The sequence below is a fragment of the Strix uralensis genome, chromosome 5 (genome assembly GCF_047716275.1).
Source record: "Strix uralensis isolate ZFMK-TIS-50842 chromosome 5, bStrUra1, whole genome shotgun sequence".
NCBI classification, from domain to species: domain Eukaryota; kingdom Metazoa; phylum Chordata; class Aves; order Strigiformes; family Strigidae; genus Strix; species Strix uralensis.
The window spans coordinates 85,200,805-85,218,378 of NC_133976.1; the positions used below are offsets into that span (position 1 = coordinate 85,200,805).

The following is a 17,574-nucleotide window of genomic DNA, read 5'->3' on the forward strand; positions in this document are numbered from 1 at the left end:
AATGTCAAAAAGATTTGCTTTGATTTTTTTTCAAAGTACTTTTACATTTCGTTATTCCATGATTCATTACATTAGTATTTTATAACTCTTGTACTATAATAGAGTTACAGTGACATATTCTGGCATTATCAAAATACTTAGCTTAAGTAAAATTTTGACCTTAATGCTGCTGTAATAAAGGGAAAACACATGTAGATATCTAAGACAAATGAGATCAAGATGATTTCAACATAGGCCTGCAATTCAATTTATTCACATGGAGTGCAACACAGGCACAGAGCCCCACTGACTTCAGTGGAGATTATTAGGGCTGATGTTGCATGGAATTACGCTGCACATTTGATTAAATAAGCTTACTGATGTTCAAAGGAGGACATAGGCACATTCATACCTCACCTGGGAAACTGCAGGCTTTGGTCTCACTTCTCAGCTGGTAGTTGTCATCTTTCAATTGCTCTGTCACAGAGAACCTAAAACACAGATGGTTTAAGCTAACATGTTTGACTTTAAGTGTATCAGAGAAGAAGTGGTTTACACACTTAGCACTGGTCTCTTCCCACACCCGAGACAGGCTGGGTCTGTGCTAGCAGCAATCATTTGCTATGGCAGCATCAGTGAGTGTCGCATTGCTGTACCTGGGCCTCAGGGAGCATCTCTCTCTTCTCTCCTATAATCTACTTGGGAAAGGGAAGATGCAGACAGGAGGCCCAACAATCCTCTCTTGTCTGGTCTGCATTTACATGAGGGATGTGTGTCTCCCTGATCATACTGGCTTAACCATCCCTGACAGAGCAGAAGAAAGGAGAAACTGTCAAAGAGAGGCACTAGCCTTGTCTGGGACATAACAACTAACACCAGCCTTGTCTGGGACTAACACCACCGTCTCCCATAGCTGTTCAAACAGCATCACTGCCCAAGCTTCAGCCTGACCCAGGACATTGACTGTCCTCCCCTATTAGGGCAGAGAGGGGACCTTGAGGCATTCAGCAGAGAAGCACGGGACGGTAACAGTGTGGACAACAGATGACCCATGAACAAAGCCAATGTGCAGGGTAGTTTTGGATGCACCGATCTGACTACAGAATCAAAGCCTTGACATTTCTAGTCCTTTTTGGGAGTGCTTTCCTGTACTACAGAATCACAGAATCACAGAATCATCTAGGTTGGAAAGGACCTTGAAGATCATCTAGTCCAACTGTTAACCTAGCACTGACAGTTCCCAAGGGATCCTATTTAGATCCTACATAGATCCTACTTCTGGTCTGTACATATTCTGAGTACTAGAACCATATATTCCATATAAGCTAAATATAGTTCCAAATATCAGTATATATCTGTTACTTTATATGGGAAAAGTGTCTGCTTTTGTTTATATTTGGCAAAAAAAGAGTTAATGCCCGATGATGAATCCTTTGTGCTAGGAAGCTTTTGGATTGTGCCATTATCACTGCCGCCCAGGTGGAAAACTTCAGGTACTGCTCTCTTTATAAGAAGAATCACTAAAAAGATCATTCTCTTCCTTTCTGGCAGGTACCTTTATATCTCTTTTACTGAAAGGTCTGCGAAGACATCCATGTTCTCACAGAAAACAGGCAACTGCCTTTCTATTTTCCAGGAAGAAATTTGAGAGGACCGATGAAAAGAATTACTAAATAACATGAAGTGCTGGTCTGATACTGGCCAGAGACTCCTTACTAACAGTAAAAGTCTCTTGATCCCTCCTCGCAGAGCACATGGAACAGTCGGTCACTGGTTTGCAGGTAAGATTCGGGTATTTCCTTCTTGCAAAAATGTTTGTGATTTAAAACTTCACCATTAAATTATATATATGCATTTCCCATAGAAAAGTCAAAGCGAAATTGTGGGGAAGCTGGCAGAAGACTCTGAAATTTAATAGACAGAACTTTTCAGTTTGTAAAGGAAATTGCCTAAAGCAGCCATTTATTTACTTATTTAATTCAATCTCTTTATATTTCATTAAATAAAAAGTCTCCCTGCAGCTATTCCTGCTCTTCTAATTTATTCAGAAATGGAGAAGGGAGAAAAAATGACAAGTAATGAAAAGGGAAAAAAGGCTGCTTGGTTGAAGCACACAGCAGAACAGAATAAAAACATGAAGGTACTGAGACTAGCGACATGTCTGTTGGCAAACAGTGCCAAACAAAAAAAGAGACTTTACATATACATTGAAAACACATAGATCTGTACACAACAGGACTGGTTACTCAAGCCTATCTTTACAAATACATAATTAAATATTATGCACAGTGAGTATTCTCACTTACTGTGTTTGGTGAATGCCTCAATGGAAGTAACAGGTACTTGAGAATTGGTTTATTTATGTACAACAGGGTGCCAGAGAAAGGCTTATTGAATGGTCTGAAAGGTGTTTAGATGCTCAGGCATGTTCACGTCCGGTCTCGCACTTTATCTTAATGTCTGGACAGAGCCTCACTGAAATCAAGGGAATTGTGTGATATTTCAAGTCTGTTTAACTGAAGTAGGTCACAGGACTAGTCCTTTATTATTTTTTTTTTTCCTGAAAAGGAAGAAATAAACATATTTGTTATGTACACATACACTTTGCAAGGCTTCAGATGGACAAAACCAGAGGAACTGAGACAGCATAATCTTTATGTTACATATACCATTAAAGCTACCTATTACATCTAATTTTTTGCTCATGCAAATAATTCTATTTATTTAAATGGGCTAAAGACATATTCAGCTTTACCCAGTATAAATACTTCTTTCGTATCAGTTTAATCTCCTTGTTAAATGCCTCCTCAAGTTATTCAGAATCTTCTAGATTTCTCTTCTGAGATATGGCAAGAGTAGGATTGAGAAAAGCAATCAGGAATCCACACTTTTACATGCAAGTCTTACAGAACAAAACAGATCCAAAATTCACACTAAATCCTGGAGGCGATGCCAAAATACTGGCATATCTTTAAAAATTCTGAGTGTGTTCCATATCAAGTGATGCCTTGGAATGTTTGGAAAGCCAAAACAAAAATTTTAGAAAAATACAGTGTCAATAGTGCTTGTGGCAATGGTAGGTAAATGCCTAAAAACATCCCTGTGCAGTCCATTGAACGCAAACTAACAGGTGTATTGAAACATATTTAAGGTTTTAAGCAGTGATTTTCATGGAAATGAAAATAAAAAATAAAGCACAGCAAACTATCAAAACTAAATAAAACAACACAAGTACCAAGAGCTGGTTTTCAGGACAGAGGCTTAAAGAATTATTCACTTATGCTCTTCTTAACAAATTAATTCACGTATTTCCCACAACAGACATGCAGTCTGCGTAAAAACAGACATTTATTTGGCATCATCCTAATTATAGCTGGTAGTTCCAATGAATAAATAAATGCCTTGGTCTTGCTATTGGATCAACAGGTGTTAACCTGCTCTGAGTCTGATCACCTTCTAAGGAGCTCTGTAAGGAACAAAATTATATACATATCAGTTCATTTCCAAACTGGGGGCCTTGTCTTGCAGAACAAACACCAGCAATAATGCCTAAGGAATTAAAATTAGTTTGAGGCTCCTCCCCTCCATGTAACTGATCTATACTTCATGTAGAACTGGGGAAATCTAATCTTGAAGGAAAAAAATGCAGTCTGAAATATTTTTATATATTCAACACACAATTTTTATTGCAGACAATTGTATTTTTACCTAATTCTCTCAACATCACTATATAGTCCACTGAGTTTAAATCAACTCATATATTGTAATATTTTAAAGCCTTTCTGTATGAAGGGCATACAGAAATGGGAATCGGGGATCAGACTGGGTCCTTTTAAGAAACAAAACACTTGGGAGTTTCAGGTTTCAGACCAGGTGCTTGAAAAATTGCCTCCCTATATGCCAACTATATTTTCTTTCACTCTCACAGGCCTTTTCCAAGCTTAAACCCATACAGACTGCCCGTACAGACTGCAGAAAAACCCATACAGACTGCTCAATATTCTTAAATGTATTAGTTGCAGGATTTTGATTACCTGTCTAGTCTGGAGATGAATCTAGGTTACAGCCTTCTCCAGTCATATTTATCTTTGCAAATAAAACCGTTTTATTCTTGCAACCAAAACAGAGTAGGGAAGAGGGACAAATTTCCACTTCTGGCTGGAGACAGACTGAGATAGTTCATTTTGTTAGTAAAGAAGGAAATTGTATTTGCCACCACCAGGTCATTCAAAAAGTGTTAAGAAACTAAATTGAGCTGTTTCTTCTGTGTTGAGTGTAATAGTGTGCCTGAAAAAAGTGGCAGATCTGCTCTCAAGTGCCCACTACTGAGGTGAAACAAAATGCTGAGCTCACCATTACTCACCATAAGTTAAGGCTTTCTGCCTAGTTTGGTCTTAGAAGAACAAAAAACACAAACTGGGGACCAAAGAAACAAGTTCTCTGAATGACTAAAACCAACCTATGCCTTCTGTCTCTCAAAAACTGTCTGCAGATAATTAATTTAGAGAAGAACAGTAGTAACTATTATAAATTGCATGTAGCTCATAAAATGGCTGCTTCCTTCCAGCAGCTGCCCAAACAGCATCATGGGAATTGTTTGGAAAAAACATCCCCTGGCTCATATCCCCGGCAGAACTGGCGCTATGCTCACCACTCAAGAGATTGTCTCTTAAAATGCTGGTCCAAACGTTAGTGCATCCATGGAGGAGAAAGCGTGCTGACGGAGCCCGTTACTTTGAAGAAATGGTTCTGCTGGTGGCAATAGCAGAAGCGCTGTTGGTTCTGGGTTTGGCTGTGGAGACAGACTCTGTCTGCTCACCCACTACCTTTTACAAGAACTGCTGGATCCGACGCTTCCCAGGTCTTCTGGTTGACCTGCGGGAATCGCAGAAGAGGGGAGCCCAGCTGCTGAAGATTTATGCAGAAGCCTCACCCCAACAGTGCAGCAGAACCTGCTGCCTTCTGAGGAATGGTGAGTGTTTATTATCAAGATCATGGCACACATTAAAATTTAGATCACAGCATATGAGGAAAAACATTCTGGGTAATTTTTATATAAACATTCCTTTATTTGAAGAATAAATGGTGGGAGGGGAAAAAAAAAAAAGGATATCTGTATTTTTTTGAGGCAAGAAGGAAAGCAGAGGCACACTGTAACTGTTCCCCCATCTTCAGTCCCATAAAGTGGAATTTGATAATCTGAATTCTTTAGAAGACTACACTAGAAACATGAAAATCTTAGGGTCTGCTTTGAAATTTGAGATCTCTGTTACAAAGCTTGTGGGCAATGCCAACGTTACAACAATAACTCTTTGGTATCCATCACCATCTACACCTGTAGAGAAAAATCAGTGACACTGATTCCAACAGGACTCTTCTTCATGGAGTATGGTACTAGACTAGGACATGGGGAGGGGGAAAGGGGAGGGAACACACAATTTGTCCTTCTCTGAAATACAAGAATATTCATTTTCTTGGAGAGGGCACTCTCTTGTTCTGTGTTTACATCATGTTTCTGGTGCAACCCAAGTAGAACATAGTACAAACAGTAAAGTTACAGCAATAAATAACAGCAGTTATTCAGCTGGCAACCTCTTTTCTCTGTCCTTGTAAACTCAGACTCAGAATAAAAATAAGAAAAATCATTGCTTGTCTTCCCAAGTCTATACTTTCTCTGTATCACACTGCATTGATACACTATAGGAGTGTATTTTAGGAGTGTGCATGAAGTGTGTGTCTGTGGTGACTAAATTTGACTGCAAAACTCACAAGACTTGTTGATAAGGAGTTTGTTAAGATAATTTTAAGATATTTAAGATAATTGTTAAGACTTGTTGATAAGAAGTTTGATAAGAGAATTTTCTTTACTAAATTCTTAGTAATAGCACAGTTAGTGAAAGCTGATCTTACAATATAAAAAGAAATTTTGAAGTAATTTGAAAACAAGAAATAAAATGTCATTTATACTCCCCAAACCAATGTAAAATATCTTACAGCATGCTTTTAAAGTATTTCTCCTGGCCAAAGAACTGTCCTTCCTTAAAAAAACAAAAAATAGATTTGTGACTTATTTTTCTTACCTGATTTTATGAAGTGAAATCCATCACAGATCCTAAAGAGAATATAGCCACAGAAGCTAGGTTCTTCAGATGAGATTTTTTTTTCATACTATTTAATGTTGCTTTCATAAAGGATGCAAAATAATCATTAAAATGAGAAACATTTATAATTATGTTGTGCTAAAAAACAGAGTTTCTAATGACAACAGAACTTAGGAAGATTGGAAAGGATTCAAAGATTTCACTCCTTCCTTCCAAAAAACTACATGTATCTTCAAGTGGTTTATATATTCTTACATAAGATAGTCTCTATATCAGAAATCTGAATAGTATTCATGTATCCCACTGAAAAACAAACATAAAGTATACAATTAGCACAAAACATCCATTCTTTGACGAAAGCCACACCACTGTATACCTGGGGCTGAAGGCAAGGGTACATACTGCTACATGTGATGCAAGTGAACAACAGTTTTCTGCGGGAAGAAAATTCATCAAGGTGAACAAATACCTGAAAATTTTGATTTTTCAAACAATGACTTCCGTAATACCACATTGTTAGTGTTTGCAGTGTTTACCAATCCTTGAACAAAAGATATCACAGCAAAGCAAGTACTACATAGATATTTCACAGAAATATTTGAAGAGCTTTGTCTTTTAAACTGTTAAGCTATGCTAAAAATTATGCAGAATGTTTACTGATGCCTAGAAATATTTCTATCTTCAGAATTATTTTCTTAAAAATAGTCACTGGATTTTAAATTCCTTTACCCCTAGAAGTCAATGTTTTTTACATACCACCTGTAGAAATGCCTGTAGTCCTCAGGAAACATATCAAAATAGTTATGTACTAGCTAAATATGCTTCTCTAACCCTTACAAAACGTTTCTAATCTTTGAAAGAAAAATGTAAAGCAATTGGTATGTAATAAAGCCACAGCTTTCTATAATCCCTGTAAGATTATCATTCTGTCTTCCACAAGTTACGTTCTTCTATCATTTTGATAACCATAACCTTCTTTGTACCAGCCCTACTTTCATAAATATCTACTCTAAGCTCACGTTCCTATGACACAGAACTGGAAAATGATGAAGCCGAACTAGAGGTAGATATAGGACATGAAAATTGTATCAGTGAAAGAAAAATTGCTGATTATCATCTTTGATTTAGATTTGATGACAACTCATATCTTTACCTTGATATCATTAGAATTTAGGATCCGTTTTATTTGTCAGTATTACTGTTTTCATTTCAGCTAGGCAGACAACCTTGATCTTTATATGTAAGTAGCTAAAAAGCACAAGACAATATAAATTCTGTAACAGCACCTCTACCACGATTTTTTTCTTCCATAGACCTGCTGAATTTGTATTGTTCAGACAGATAGAGTTCATTTTCATTGCAAATTTTTATTTAATTAATCATATATATTTTTTGAAAATAATGCTTCTCTCTTAGGGTAGAAAAGTTCATTATGATGGAAAAAACCATTTTCAAGGCATGTGTTTACTGTGTTAAATCTATGATGCAGTATTAAGGCTACTAGATGAAAAAATACAAATAATACAGAAAAGATAATAACCTCAGGTTTAGTGTATTTTCCTCCTTTTCTCATGTGCAGATAAGTTAGGGATTTTATTTTTTTTTAGTTACACTTAAAATGGAAAGAGTTGCATGACTTTTTCTGTTGCTCACTGCAGAAGGATTACAAATTATTTTCATTACTTACAAATGTGAGAAAAATGTTCAGAATAAATGCCTAAGTAAATAGAATACATTTCTAAAGCCCTGCCCCCCTTACCAATACATTTTTAATTGCAGGTAGCCATATTAGTTCAGGTATGGTGGTTACAATCAAGGCAAGTAAAATGAAATAAATAAAACCCCCAAAACTTCGTACGACTAAAACAAAAACTAACATTGATCCTGCTTCAAGCACGTTGATATAATAAAAACTTTTGACTTGATATTTTGACTTGAGATTTTGATGTACTGTAAGACTCTGAAAGAAGAATCTTTCTTGCTTTTTAATATAGTGTCACTCTAACCATAACTATTTTAGCACATATTTTCAATCTAAATCTTAAACCACTAGGATTCATGCATCTATATACTTTTGAAAATTGTGTTTCAGTGTCAAGTCGTTCAGGCATTTTTTTCATTATTACTTTAGCCCTGATTTCTGATGTGGGAAGATAAAACTGAACCTCCAAACATAAATGAAGAATTGTCTAAACTACTCTATTCACAGAAATACAGTAGCCCAAAGGCAAACAAGGAAAACAAATGGGAACTGGCAGCAGGGCAGGATGTCGCTTACTTATTGTAGTTCAGGACAGTTTTTTAATAGTCTGGGTGAAATGAATGATTGCAGTACGGTTTCAAGTAGACAGGTGTATTACATAAGAGAAAACACCTCAAAGTTGTCTTCCTTGATAACTTTATTTTCAGAAATGGTCCACTCACTGCATCTGAGATGTGAAGGAAGGCAACTGGTAGGGGGACTACAAGCTAAAGCCTATCATTTTATTTAATTGGAGACACATCTATAATTCAGATGGTTATTCTGTTCCTTTTCTCCAGATGTGAAATAAGAATATAATTATAAGTAGTTCTACTTTTCTGACTGGATGCTTAATTAGTTTGCATGATAATGAGAGAACCACAGATTTAAAGTACTATGGAGCTGCCCAGTATTAACGATCCTCTGATGTTAAATAACATAATAACATGCAAAATGCAATGGTCATTATGCTAATAAGATCAACTTTATTCTTTTTGTATTACAGTTTCTTGCAATCTAGCAGTGTTCTACCATGGAGCCATTCATGAGAATATGAATTGCCTGCACGTGTCTTGCCCAGCATTGGAAAGTTGCATACTAAAGGCTAGAATCAATGTCATTTTGTACAACATCACAACAGGTAATTAAGCATTCCATTTATAAAGGCTGAAAACAGCAACGATAGGAAATGTTAAAATTATACTAGGTCAGTTGCTGTGCTAGAAGATCTTCTGAAGTAAAATGTAATGCTAAAAAAGCGTAAGACCTTTTTATCTTTTTATTTGAGAATACTTCCCCCCTTTCTTCTATTCAGTATATGAGAAGGGGCCTTGAGGATACACTCTGCTCTCAAGATTCATGCTCTGAGTACCTAATCAATACTATGTTTGGGGAAAATACCATACCAGATTGGAGGGACTGAGAGGCGAGGCTGCCACTGCTCCACGTCCCCAGATCCAACCAGTATTCCCATTAGGCACGTGCCCAACGAGCCCACGTACATACCACAAGCACACATACAGACACAGCCAGCCACACAGGTAACGCAGACGAACGCATAAAACAGACACACGAACACAGGTACCACCAAGAGCCTCCTCCTGCTTCTTCTGGCTGCACAGGATGGAGATCTGCTAGTGAACATATATATATATATATGTACATATGTACAATACATATATATACACACACACATATGTACAATACGAATCCCCCCAGCAGGTGGGCTCAGATGCTCAGTCTGCCCAGTTTGGACCCCAGTCTCCCCAGTTGCTGTCACCCAGACGTATGAGCCCCCGAGGGCACAGCCCTGCAGTTGCTGGTACAGACACACACCCCCACAGAGCTTGCTGGGACTCCCCTACTCCCCAGTAGTGTAGATCCCTCTCTTTCCTCACTTTGGTTCCTTCCCTAAGCATCCTACAGTAAATCCTGTGCAATCCCAAAATGCCCATCCCTTGCATCCCATAACACGTCCCATAACCCTAGGCAGTGACACCCCCAGTCCCAAAGGTGTTGATGGGTGTTATTTGGGCTCCCCGACCTGCCACTGTCTCCATGTGCTCCTTTTGTGGGTGTGCAGATGAGCTTTTATCCCATAAACTAACATTGTTTATGATTTAATAGGGATTGATCCAGATCTTCTCATTTTTGAAAAACTGACATCCAAAGAGCCAAATACTCACTCACTGAGTAAATATGAAAGGCAAAACAGCACAAAGACCACTGAGTGGGAAAGATGCCAGCATTATAATGCCACGTCAAGTTCTCTTCTGCTCCAAGCTCCATCTTCTACCACTAGCCATGGCTTAACAGCAAACACTTACACCTCCAGCACAAGCCAAAAAACCGCGGTTACTACTTACTCCACAGCAGAAACTTTTCCACCGGATGATCATTTTGCTGAGAGGACAAGCACAACTTCAGCAAGCACTAGGTCAATCACCAGCTCAAACAAGAAGTCTGTACCCTCAACTTTGATATCTGAGTCTGCCAAGGTGTTATCCCACATGCCCACTCCCCCTCGTCTGAACAGCAGTAAGCAACACTTAAATGAAACCAAAGGCTACAGCGGTAGGAATTATACTTTGGATAATGAGGCATCTGCTTGGGAAGCTGCAGCTTTGGGTGTCTGGTTGATTCCTGTGGTTCTTTGCTCTTCTCTCATTTTCCTTTGCTGTTGTACTGTTGCTTTCACAGCAGGACGTTGCAGCAATAGGAGAGGTCAGTATAAACCCATAAGGAGAAGAAGAACAACGTCGAGACAATCCATAAAATATACTACTGTCAAAGGTAATTTGTAAAATACTGTCACCATCCTTGTTTTGGAACAAATAGCTTTTAAAAAATGAATTGTATATACCAGCTTATTTCTTTCACAGAACCAAAGATAATTTTTTCAGTGATGGTTGCAGAATCTTTCAGTTGTAATTTAATTCTCAACAGATGAAATACAATTCCGCTGTCTCTTTAGGTAGAAGTACAGAGTCATAGCTCCTGCTGGATGCTCAGACGTGTTTGAGCATGTTTTGGTTCCCGTGACCCAGACTAATGCCTAACAGTATACACTTTTCCTAACTTAAGAGGGCAGATTTACTGCAGCTCAACGTATCCTTTCCCCTGACTTCGAACTAACCTGAGAAAATGAAGTATGTGTAATCAGTAAAACTGACCAAAGTTTTGTAGTATCATAAGGTCGTTTAATCATCCTTTAATTGCCTCAGATCTCATTGTTTGTATAAAAACTGTCAATTTTTCTACAACTTCTAGATTTACCTTTTTCCCCCATTTATCCCTAATATTGAGACAAAACAATTTAGCCCGCACTCTTTACTTCTTCAAAGAAAAACACCAGAAATAACCCAAGTCCCCAAAACTACTGAATTCCATTAACTCATACCCAAACATCTGATCATTCAATCTTCACGCTTTACTTTCACTCCACTTCTCACTTCACCCTTCTGATAACAATCACTTCAAATGTTTTTCAAGTCCCTCCAGAAACACCTTCAGACTTAACTGCTTTTGTAGAGTTACCTGCTCTGCAATGCATTGAGAAATCCATTCTGTTATTGGCTAAGGAAAACACAAATGCAGGTAACATTTGTTCATGCCTTACAATTAGCATCGATCTGTGTTGTCCACCTTGACTTGCTTTTTCTTGCCTACTCATATTTATCATTTACATCACCAGATTTTTAGAATAGGGACAGTCATTTAATGTATGTTGCACAGGAATACACAAAATGTTTTGAAAGCTCTGTAAGTTAGCTTTATAATTAAAACCCCTTTTTGTTTCCTCATCCTGTATACTCCATTCATAAGAGAGCTCCTCGTGAATATAAATCAAGTGACTAGATCAACAAGGTAGCAAGGTATTTCCTTGCCTTACCTTAGTCAGGAAGTTTGCTTAGCAAAGCAAACATTTTCAACAGTAACCAGGATTGTTCTTCCTCTTGTAAACTTGTTGACATCTCAGAGTTTCTCACTTTCTTCACTTGCTGTAAGAAGTTTCTATTTCCCAGGCAAGTGTAAATGTTATAAAAGGAAACAATAAAAAATAAAACTGATTGTCATGTCTGTGTTGCAGAAAATTATTTTAAAACTAGTAAGATTCATGCAGTGTTCAAAGACTACACTGATGGGGTTGTAAGGTCCCATGAATACCTATTTACAGTTGAGCAGGAACCTCTCTAACATTATATTTTAGTCCACATTGATCAGCACTGTAGCTTAGAAAACTGAAGTTTAAAAAAACTTTTGTCTGTAGTATTTGATTGACCCTATATGCTAATTTATGTGTAATAGAAGAGAGACTGACACAGGATAAGAACATTTTAAAGGAGTGTGGTTATTTAATCAGTTGAAATAACACAAAATAAATTCCTTCTATTTTAGCTAGAAAAATTAGAATTAGGTAAGATTTGTTTTTAAGGGCTGTTCTATGCTTATATATAGTGATTCAAACTAGAGATGTGCCCACTGCATCATGTACTTTAAATTTGAACAAGCTGACTTTTACCATCAAAGTGTACTTTCTTAATTCATCATGTGGCTGAATCTAGCACATACTTTAACTATCACTAAAAATTTCAGCTAAGAATGATGAGATCCCGATGGCTCTTCTAAGTTAGGGGAAGTTGACAAGTATTCTTTTCCAGGTTTTTAACACCAAAAGGAAAGGAACTAGGAGAAAGAATCCAAGATACTCTATATTGTATCGAAGGATGAATGTGGTGCTATTGTAAATAAAGAACATATGTCTCATATGATGTGCTCATCATCTCAGGGGAATCTTCACGGATCTGACCCTGAAAAGGAAGAGTCTGACTCACTTCATCAGGAAACAGAGGCACGCGTCTATCAGAGGAGGAACTCAGTTCCTCAAACTGTAGATTACAGTGATGGGCTTTATATCCTTTCTCCACAACTTACACTGGGAATGGTGATGTGCACCAACACCGTTAATATGCTCTTTTTTAGACTAGGAGCTGCAGGCCGTGTGGTTCAGGATTCTCTTTGTACACTGCTCTAGCAACCATTCTCTGTCAAATTCTGAAGGAAATGTTCATGGCTCAGTGAAGCACATTTCTGTTAAAGACACAAGCAGGCAGATCTCCATTTATAAAGTCTTAACCAGAAAATGAAAAGTTTGCAAAGTTCATGTTCTGATCTCTACCACAGGTAACATTCAGATGCTTCACACATTGTGACAATCTGATCAAATACATTAAATAAACAACCTGATTAACCACATGCTCCAAGTCAAGTCAGAAGTACCAAGTGTGGTACTTTTCATGTCACTCAGTACTGATGACAAGCACGTTTTGTCATAGGATTCTCCCACAAAACACCTCAGCCAGCATTGTCACATCAATTTGCAATGAAAGTGCTTTTTAAATTGTTTTTTCTCCCCATAATTTTTGAAATCATTTAACCAAGGAAAACACATTTGAAGACCAACTTACACCTAAAATGTAAAGATATAGCAAAAGCAAATCTAAAATCCATCTAGCTACCTTTCTGCTTGTCTATTTGCTATCACATGAATAAACATTCAATTTAAGACAGTAATACATAAGTGCCTTCTGAAATTGTCTCTGAAATGGTCAAAACAAGCAATATGGTGAAGCGTAGGCTTGCTGACAAAGAAGGGCTCAGCAAAAACCACACGCGAAGAACACTGCATTTTTGTATGACTAAGTTAAAAAGCCTAAACTCAGAAAAACACTTTGTAAGAGAACTAGACCTGGACTCTGTGATGCCTTTCTTCAGGCTGAACAGAGCCATTAAAATTCTGCTTGTGTTCACTTTATAGTCTCAATTGCTCCCAAAGAGAAGATTGAGAAATTAAGGCATTTCAAACTGCACAAACTTTCAAGACCTTGCAGCATAGAATTCCAAATATAGTTGTTGAGTACCTCAGCCTTCTCCATATCCCGGGTAACCAGGTCTCCTGTTTCCCTTCAGGACATGGGACATCCCCTCTCTTCTTCCTGTACCATTAAGGTATTATGCAATTCAGCTGAAAACTGGCAGGTTCTAACATATCACAATACCTTCATTATACGAGACTTGCACTAACATCATTGTCCCCAAGTCCTCAGCATCCACTCTTACCCTGACTCTTCTTCCTATTCAGGCTGGGCTCCTACCAAAATGCCCCACGAAACATCTGCTGACAGTCTGCAGTGCTGCAAACTCAATAGTGCTTGGCCTCTTCCAGCTTAACGTTTCCTTTGCTAGAAATGATCCTCCATAGCAGCTTGATTCAAGAACAAAGAAGAAAAGCTAGTCTTAAGGGATGGGTACTACTTTTAGATTTTTTTTAAAAAAAACGAAATCAACTACTGAAAAAGTGAAAACTTGCTATTCTTACACCAGGGATGTCACATATCTACAAATGAAAAGACTAGCAAAGAAATCCTTTCACTAGATGGGATACACTCCAACATGCCAGAAACACAAATCTCTGCAAAAAGGCATTAGTTTTAATAGAAGGAAGTCACAGGTAATATACTACTTGCTTTCAAATAGGGGGTTTTCAACTCCTTTTACTCCCAGAAAGTAAATTCTATCTGATCAGTGATCAGTTCTGTATCTGCAAGTCACAGTCATCCCTGGTGTCCACGGTTCCTCCATCTCCAGATCAGTGACTACAGTGCACTTAATAGCACCTTGTTGCTCCTTTGATACTTACCCTCGATATTATGTTCTGTAGAATCATATAATGGAATTAGGACCTCAATACTCACCAGAAAAAGAAATGAGACTGAAGTGAAAATTTATATCTGACCCACGCGCAAATGCTTCCGGGGCAGGATAGAATGACTGAAATATGTAAGATCATGTTCTGGAGAGTCTTCTTGGTTTGTTGGCATACAGAGAAAAAAATAGGAAGAAAAAGGGTTATATAAAGCACAGTAGCAGGACTATTTTATTACAGACTAGGAGAGTCACAAGAAAATAAATAAATACTTTTTAAGCATGAGGGAAAACAAGAAATGTGTAGAAAGATAGTTTGTCCAGATAGCATGTCCCTTTTTAGACAACTGTCCCTTTATCCTTTATTTGTGCTTGTAGCAGTCCTATGCATGAAAACAGGGCAAAAAGTGTCAACTCCAGTCAGGAGTATAAATAGTGCCCTGAAGACCATGAGATTATCCGTAGGGGTTTACCGACTCTTCACACACAGCCAGTCACATTCAGGTCTTAGGGCTTGGTGAAGTTACCAGTTGTAACATCTACTTTCCTTGTCAAAGACTGAATTACGTCTCTGTGCAGGCCTTCTTGCCTAATCTGAGCAAGAGATTATGCTCAGTGTGCGACAGCTGTTCTTTAAAGGGCGAAAGTGCAATAGAACATAGACAAACAACCTCAAGAAACTATTTAGCGACACTTTGAACGTTTCACTTCACAACTCCTAGCACAGTTTACTAAAGACATCTTATGCCAGAGATTACAGTAGTTTCTAGATGCAAAAAAATCAGCCAGAATACTGACAAAGCAAGTTCTTTTCCAGCTTGACCAAGCGCTAGATCTCAACCTTTCTTTGGAATGTTTATATGGGAGATAAAAGAAAGGTTAGTCTCCTCAACAGCACCAGTGAAACTATGCATCGCAACTATTCCAGATGGCCAAGAACTTAATTCGTGTGAGTTTTTTTTCCATTGGAGACAGCTTATTTTTCCTTGCCGTAAGGAACTTACTTTTCCAGTTTGCGGGGGCAAGTGTTTGGATTTGAAATGAGACATCTGCTACTTGGAGGTTGGAACAGTGACCGCAAAGAAGCACATATAGTAGCCTTCCTGCTCAAGTTTCAATGTGTGATGGACAGGGTTGCCTGAGGTCAGAGCTGTGAACTAGCTCCATGTTCCTCTTGGCCACAAATACCAGTAAGAGAATTACCTATGGAGACAGCCAATGCCTCTAGATGTAACGTGTGGGTTTTGGTCCTCCTTCCTTTTGAATTTATGCAGCAGGGGGCCTAGCCTGCTTCTTGATTTAAGTGTTATCTATCTACATTTTGATCTAAAAGTAACACGAGCGCTTCCATTAATAAGAACATACATACACACCTTAGTCATGCAATTACATTACAATGTACATGATACATTGGTACGTGACGATTGCTAAGGATGTACTTATTACTGTGCTGGAGAGTTGCTTAACCTCTAAATCTATTACTCTTTAACTCTTCATAGTTTTTAAACTTCAGTGAAAGTTTCCAATGAGGTGGTCTGCAAGAGTATTATACGGGAAAATAAAGATGTATCGTTTAGTTCATAAAAACATGTGCTATATTATACATCATCAAGTTTGGGAAGACTTACACCGGAGTTACAATCCCAGTGGACTAGGTATTCTACATAATCACAGGCAAATACTGCCACCCTCAAACACTAACAGTTTAGAGGGAGAAGGAGAAACACAGAAACATCCAAGACGACAAAGAGCTCAAAATACAACCCAGGCTACCTTTGATCCAGTCCACTGCATTGCACAAGTTTTATGCTGTAACATTTAAACCATCAGTAAAAATCACAAGTGTAACTCTGAATTTTACATTGCCTTTGATTCTAGCAGTTTGATTGGACACTTACAGGATTATAAAGGTTTTTAATTTTGCTTGCGTGTTTCTTAGCAAGCAGAGGAAGTGAAGACAGTATTGAAAGCCAAGGTTGGAGGTCAATCTTGGCCAGCAGGCCAAGTGTTCTATAGCCATAGGGTCATTAAGACAGATCCTACTGGAAAACTACTGTCTTTGACAATTAATTTCTGATGGTAAGTGTTGGATGCAGTTAGGGAACACATTGAATGAGTCCCAACATTGTTCTTGGCCAGTAGGTATAATCTACTGGTAGCTGGTAGAAACATTTGAGTGTCCTGGCACTCAGGAGACAGCCACCTTTTATCCTGCCTCTATTTCATGAAACATTTATAGAATGTATATAAGTTAGGCTTGAACACTTCAGAGGGAACTGTAGAAGCCTGTGCATTTTAGGTTTCCCATGAATTAGCTGTGAAGATGATGAAATGCTAATGCAATCAAATGAGAAAACAATTTCCCTTGCTGTGCTGTTCTTTCTACCAGCCATTATGATTAGTAAAGTCAAATTGTTATTTTAACTACAACTTTCATACAGAGTTCTGCTTCGATCCGTTTAAAGTCTACGAAGAGCAAAGGAAAATTGAATTGTCCTCTGTGGCAGAGAGGATTTTATCAGGTGCTCACAGGTCCTGAGTGCATAAGGACAACTTTTATAGAGAAAACAAACTTACGGAGTTCTGGGTTTCTTAAAACATTTACTCAGTCTGGTACAAGACATGGCACTGCAAAACAGTGAGTTACGTATACTTGCTAGTACACCAGTCCTTATGCAAGCACTGACACAGCTAATTAAGGAAACAAATTTCTTTTGTGTACATACTAGAAGAAAACTGCCTTTGGAATAAAGCCAGGCACAACTCCACCATCCACACCAGTCTGTGTCAAACTGCAGTTACTTCCTCCGTAATTTTGGTTTCATGGCTGTTCAAAAAAGATTAGGAATTACACAATGTACTATTTTAAGTGAGAATTGTAAACATTACCCTCGTTATCCCTTAATAAAGGAACAACCTAAGAATAGCAAAAGCTTCCCCTGTATTAAGCTTCTGCTAAAACGTCACATTATCAAATCTAAGAGGAAGGACTACAAAATAACCAAGTTGGTAAGTGCAAAATTGGGATTTCAGGACAAGTATTTTCAA

The 17,574-nt window shown here is 38.0% G+C and overlaps 1 protein-coding gene across 1 annotated transcript; it reads left to right on the forward strand.

Moving 5' to 3' along the window:
• Window positions 1-4,722: 4,722 nt before the first annotated feature.
• On the forward strand, window positions 4,723-10,625 carry MANSC4 (MANSC domain containing 4). The gene is made up of 3 exons (XM_074869520.1): window positions 4,723-4,951; window positions 8,828-8,962; window positions 9,949-10,625. Exons 1-3 carry the CDS (start codon window positions 4,723-4,725, stop codon window positions 10,623-10,625), a joined length of 1,041 nt encoding a protein of 346 aa, XP_074725621.1.
• The last annotated feature ends 6,949 nt before the right edge of the window (window positions 10,626-17,574 follow it).

Bases quoted from the DNA above. Each gene is read 5' to 3' on its own strand.
- MANSC4 (XM_074869520.1), top strand. From the start codon at position 4,723: ATGGTTCTGCTGGTGGCAATAGCAGAAGCGCTGTTGGTTCTGGGTTTG. The intron at 4,952-8,827 runs GTGAGTGTTTAT...TTTGTATTACAG, and splicing joins CTGCTGCCTTCTGAGGAATG to TTTCTTGCAATCTAGCAGTG. The intron at 8,963-9,948 runs GTAATTAAGCAT...ATGATTTAATAG, and splicing joins TTTGTACAACATCACAACAG to GGATTGATCCAGATCTTCTC.